Source organism: Myotis lucifugus, unplaced genomic scaffold (genome assembly GCF_000147115.1).
Source record: "Myotis lucifugus unplaced genomic scaffold, Myoluc2.0 scaffold_10201, whole genome shotgun sequence".
NCBI classification, from domain to species: domain Eukaryota; kingdom Metazoa; phylum Chordata; class Mammalia; order Chiroptera; family Vespertilionidae; genus Myotis; species Myotis lucifugus.
In genome coordinates, this window is record NW_005881249.1 from 1 (window position 1) to 5,898 (window position 5,898).

Here is a 5,898-nt window from a genome sequence, read left to right on the forward strand (position 1 = left end):
AGCTCTTTCTGGAAGGTTCTGATGGGCCGGGTCGCGCACCTATGACACCGGCTGTGATGCATCCACAAGCTTTTGCTTCAGGCGCCCGGGTGCTGCCGGGCTGAGCCCCCCAGACAGGAGCCAGCACAGAGGGCAGGGGGGGACTCATCAGCGATGGCGGCTGATCACGGTCCGGCTGAGCTCAGGCTGCGCCCTGCGTCCCTCCCAGGCCCCGTGTCCGCTGGTCCCTGCGCTGTGCGGGCTCAGGGCTGCAGGCTCTCCGCCAGGGATCCGCTCAGCACAGAGAGATTCTCTCGGCCCCGTTTTATTCTCTGTAACCTTCACTTTCCAGAACAGGACCCAGCACAGCCCCCCGCCCCCCGCAGGCCTCCCCAGGTTAGGGCCCCCGCCCTGAGCCTAGTCGCCGTACTTCACTGAGGTCTTCAGCTCCTTGGTGACGTAGCCCTCGAGCAGCTTCAGCAGCTGCTCCTGCAGGGCCTCGCTGCCCATGACCAGCTTGGTCAGGTGCTCGACGTCCCTCCACTGCAGGTTCCCGATTTTGGCCACGACGTGGTTGCAGAGCTTCTCCTGCTGGTGAGGCGGCAGCTCCTTCAGGATGTGACTGACCGGCTTAAACTCCGTGCTCCACGACAAGGACCCTAAGAGCCCCCCGAGAACGCTCCCTGGGGAACAGGAATTTCGTTTAGTCAGGCTGTTCAGCATGCCGGCTCGAGCTCGCTGGGAGCTCCTCCCCACGATTCAGGCCACAGCCCATGGGGGGGTCCCCCGGGAACCTCCTGCTCCCAGACCAGAGGGAGCAACTCACCCGACCTCCAAGGGATCATGGGAAGTAACCAACCTCCCCCATTGGCAGAAACTGGTCCCCAGACGGGAGCGGGGGTGAGACCAGGGGCAGGTGCATGAGGGCGACTGTGGGCGCTTCTCCTGCACAGACTGGGGACCGAGGACCGGGGACCAGGGACTGGGGTGGGGCTGGGCGCTCTCTGAACAGCTAACGTGAGCGGCCAGAGGCCTGGAATCCCAGCTCCCTCCCTGACCCTGCAATGAAGACAGGGCACACCCCTTGTGCAGGGGACACAGGGCACACCCCCGGGGCAGGGCGCCTTCCAGTCCGCAGGCACGGAGCCACAGGAGGGCGCCCTGCGCTTCTGAGACACAGACACGTGTGTCCCACCAGGACACATCTGTACAGAAAGACCAAGTCTCAGGCTCATCTCGCCAGCCCCTCATGCGGGTCGCGTGAGGCCCCTGGGAACCTGAGAGCTCTGTCCCCCACCCCACGGGGCACTGCACTCACCAACGACTATACCCGGCGGGCCTCCGACCAGGTTCCCGAGAGCTAACCCGCTGCCGGCTAACACTATGGCTCGCCGCTTCCGGTACTTGACGACCACCTTCATCTTCTTCGCCTCTGCGAGGGAGCACAGCAGGCTCATGGCATCCTCCACCGTTAGGTACATCGCACACCTCACCGGCCTGCGGAGGGAGGGTTCCCACGCGTCAGTTCCCACCCAAAGCTCGCTCTTCCCAGTGTCCAGGGCGGACCCCGTGCTCCAGGAGGACCCCAGCTCTGCCGTGGGTGAGAGGACAGCACCATCACGTGACAAGTCCTCTGTCACCGAGAAAGCAGAGCTGTCGTTAGTCAATAAGCAAACAGGCCCGGCCTGTGTGGCTCAGTGGTTGAGCATCAACCTATGAACCAGGAGGTCAGGGTTCCATCCCCGGTCAGGGCACAGGCCCGGGTTGCGGGCTCGATCTCCAGTGTGGGGTGTGCAGGAGGCAGCGGATTCATGATTCCCCTCTCATCATTGATGTTTCTCTCTCTCTCTCTCCCTCTCTCTCGCCCCTCCCCCCCCGCCTCTCCTTTCCTCTCTGAAATCAGGGGGAATATATTTTTAAAAATAAATGAATACATAGAGAAGAGCAGCCTGCTGCACCCCTCTGGTAGTTTAGAGCTGGGCTTGCGGGTCACTCTGCTGGGACCCTGGGCAGTGACTCCGAGGATGGAGGGGGCCTCCCAGTGGCTTCAGTGAGGATTGAGGGAGGTAACACCTGCAATGCGAGTCCCGCTGTGCCCTGTGCCCTGTGAGCTGTGGGCTCGCAGTGGGTGGTCCATGTGGTTTATTTTCCTTACGAGTGGCCTCTTGCACGGATTCATGCACATTGAAAGGAAATTAATTAAAAGAAATATTTTAATATCACTATTTGCCCTTTCTCCATGATAGAAGTGTCAACAAATTCACAATTGACAATGACAGATGGAAACATACTCGTGCAATTGGTGCCACTGAAAGCTTTATATGTATCGCACATGCCCGAGTCAACTTAGCCTTTTATATATCTCATAGTTACCCAGTGCAAGAAATCGCGCGAGACCCGGGACCCCAGACCTCACCATGCCACAGGACTCCCCCAAGTCCCGCTGCATTGCGCGACCCAGAGTCAAGTTTCCGCCCAACCACCTGCGCCTTGCCGCGCACGCAGTCCTGCCCACCTGTGCCCACCTTGCCATGCACACAGCGTCCTGGTGACCGGTCTTTGGTCGTTATGGCATTAGGGCCACTGGGTTTTTATACTAAGACCAGGTGCATGAAAATTCATGCACTGGAAGGGGCTCGCTCAGCCCAGCCTGCCCCCTCTCACAATCTGGGAGCCCTCATGCGGGGGAAGGCAACCTGGTGATCAGGGGAAGGCGAAGCGCCATCACACCACTGCTGCTGCCACTGCCGGCAGCACAAGCCTCAGCTGAACCTGGCTACCTGAGCCTCGGGTGGCCCTGGGCAGCTGGGGGCCTGAGGGGACTGGGCACCACCATCTTGTGGCTGTGGGCACCGCCATCTTTGAGAGTGGGGCAGTCAATTAGCATATTCCCTCTTTATTAGATAGGACTAGAGGCCCAGTGCACAAATTTGTGCACCAGTGTGGTCCCTCCGCCTGTCCTGCAGGATTGAGCCAAAACCGGCTCTCCAACATCCCCCAAGGGGTCCTGGATTGTGAGAGGGTGCAGGCCATACCGAGGGACCCCACCAGTGCACAATTGGGGCCAGGGAGGGACACGGGAGGTTGGCCAGCTTGGGAGGGACTGTGAGCGGGCTCCAGGGCATGTCTGACCTATCTCACTAAGTCCCAATCAGCCAGACCCCAGCAGCAAGCTAACCTGCCAGTCAGAGCATCTGCCCCCTGCTGGTCAGTACACATCATAGCAAGTGGTTGAGCAGCCTTAGCATATCATTAGCATATTACACTTTGATTGGTTGAATAGATGACCCGTTGACCAGACACTTAGCATATTAGATTTTTATTATCTGTAGATATGAAAAGCCAGCAACCATAATGGCATCATGACCAGAACAACCAGAGACCAGAACACTGCAGCCCCAGGCTGGCCCCGCCCCCAGTGGGAACCCCTCCCTGATGGGGGTGTGGCCGGCCTGCAAAGCCCCTGCAGCTCCATGCCCTGGCTGGCCACGCCCCCCCGTGGGGACCCACCACCCAGGTCCAGGTCGCCCATCAGGGAAGGTCAGCCAGCCTCCACCCATGTACTAGGCCTCTATTCCTATATAATAAAAGGGTAATATGCAAATTGACCCTAAAGGCGGATCGATCAGAACGACTGCTGGACCAGGCAGTATGAGACACACTGACTACCTTATGGTCCTTTTCCCCGGCCAGCAGGCTCCAATCACCTGATGGTGAACGGGGAACCGGGGCTGGGTGTCAGGGGATGCGGGTGGCACCAGGCCAAGACCCCCACCCCACTGGTCACCCCACACCCAGAGGTCAACCCACGACGGGGGCAGGGGTGGTGAGCGGGCGGGAACAGCCGACCTCTCAATCCCTTCCTCTGGCTGTCAGTCATCAATCACCCGATGGCAACAGGGGAACGAGGGGTGGGTGGCAGTGGTGGGCGGGGCCAGCTGTGGGCAGCCCGGGAAATGGCCCTGACTGCAGGCCAGGCCTAGGAACCATACCCACACATGAATTTCGTGCGCTGGGCCTGTAGTATAGGATAATAAACTTGCTTAATTAGACCTGCTTTCTGATGTAGCTAAACTTTTCCAGCCCAGTGAAGCACCCCAACTTCTCTTTCAGGTAATTGTCAGCAACACAGCAGCAAATATCAACATGAAGCAGATGATTATTGTAGATCATGCAGGGAGAACAAAGGGTAAAATATTTAACTGCAGCCGTGTCTGACTATATTCTGTGCAGTGAGAAAACCTGAAGTCATTGTCAAGGTCCACCATTTCTTACTTCTTTTCAGTTGGGTCAAGTTTCTAAGCTTTCTAAATCTCCATTTTCTGGCTAATGAAAAGAAAACAGGATTCCACCGAGTCTCCTATCTGCCTACTCCAGGACTTCTGTGAGGATCAAATGAGATGAGGCACGGAAAACGCTTCACAGACATTTGGTTAAAAAGTGTGAAATGTTTGCACACTTGGCTATAAAGCAAGCCGTGTACCTGGGCTGAAGACACTGCAAGGAGGCTAGTCTCTAGGGAGAGGAAGCCGGGCGTTGCTACCTGATGTCATTACCTGGATGGACACTTAGCACCTTAGCCTTTTACGTAGACAGATTCCTGTTCTTTCTGTGGGGGGGGGGGGCCTTCTGGAAGCCCAGGGCTGGGTGAGGCTGAGAGGCTGCCCTGTGTAGGGTAGGGTGGGAGTTATGGGGCATTAGAGGGGGGGTAAGCACTTGGACGGCGGCACCCCCCTCGACCACACCCGCCTGACCCACCTGTTAGAAATGCTGTCAACGATGTGGCAGGAATGAAAGAAACACTTGACACTGGATGGGCAAGGAGACTGACGCCTGCGAGAAGGGTGCTCCTCCAGCTGGAATCCTGGGCCACAGCACACAGAACGGGTATTCCTTTTCGGTTTTATTTCCTGACCCGGGTCTGCCCGCCCCTCACTCTGAACTCTGACTTGATTGGTCAGGACTCAGAGATCGGATTCCCATTAACGCGCAATTGGCTAATTCCGAGGAAGGGGAGGGGAAGGCGGAGCCTAAGGTGGGGGCCCCCTGAGAGTCTGAAGGTCATATCAGAAATGGCAGAGCTCCTTCCTTTGACGGAAAGATCGCTGGTTCACTCTCACCCCCCCTCCCGGCCCCCAGTGCCCGGGGAGACACCCCAACTCCTCCTCCTGGCTGTGGGCTGTGACAGGCCCCCGTGGCCTGTCTGACCTGATCTCACCCTCCTCCCTCCACGGCCCCCGAGGGTCCCCGAGCTGTTCCCTGGGCCCAGAACATGCCCCCCTCCGGCCTGTGCAGGGCTGGCTCCCCCACAGGGTGCAGGGGGTGCCCGGTGACTGTCCCCGATCCTGCCTGGCACCACCCAGCCCCCCGGGCACGTCAGCCTTCCTCCTGGCGGCCAGCACGTGGCATCAGAAAGGACCTGCTCGGTTCTCCTTCTAGGAAACGCCTCCCACCAGGAAGTCTGTCTCTGAGGACTGGTCCCCACTCCCTGCTGGGAGGGTGCCCACACCCCTCTGCCAGGTGCCCACAGCCCTCTCCCAGGTGCCCACAGCCCTCTCCCAGGTGCCCACAGCCCTCTCCCAGGTGCCCACACCCCTCTGTCAGGTGCCCACACCCCTCTGTCAGGTGCCCACACCCCTCTGTCAGGGCTCAGAGCTGTCCTCCCTCAGGGAGGGAGGGAGGGAGGTTCATTTTCTGGTGAGAACAGCAAAGAACATGGGGATGGGGGTGGGGAGGCAGGAGGAAGCGGGGCTGCTGTTTTTACCAAGAAAAGCCTCCAGGTCCTGGCACACAGGGTGGGAAACTATGGTCATGGGGAGGTGGGCGGATGGCCGGAGGAGCTCTTGGAACTGGGCCAGGCCCTGTGTTCACTCCTCTCAAGCAACCTCACAGGGCCTCTCGTTCAGGGGGGAACTTGGA

The 5,898-nt window shown here is 59.0% G+C and overlaps 1 protein-coding gene across 1 annotated transcript; it reads right to left on the minus strand.

Moving 5' to 3' along the window:
- Positions 1 to 284: 284 nt before the first annotated feature.
- Positions 285 to 4,792, minus strand: LOC102432734 (protein C19orf12 homolog). Its single transcript, XM_006109466.3, has 3 exons — positions 4,738 to 4,792; positions 1,298 to 1,476; positions 285 to 662 (listed from the first exon to the last, which is right to left on the minus strand). Exons 2-3 carry the CDS (start codon positions 1,458 to 1,460, stop codon positions 397 to 399), a joined length of 429 nt encoding a protein of 142 aa, XP_006109528.1. The 5' UTR covers positions 1,461 to 1,476; positions 4,738 to 4,792; the 3' UTR covers positions 285 to 396.
- Between the last annotated feature and the right edge of the window lie 1,106 nt (positions 4,793 to 5,898).

Excerpts from the sequence above, each read along its gene's own strand:
- LOC102432734 (XM_006109466.3), bottom strand. The coding sequence starts at position 1,460 with ATGTACCTAACGGTGGAGGATGCCATGAGCCTGCTGTGCTCCCTCGCA. Across the intron at positions 663-1,297 it reads CCCGCCGGGTATAGTCGTTG|GGAGCGTTCTCGGGGGGCTC; the intron begins GTGAGTGCAGTG and ends CCTGTTCCCCAG.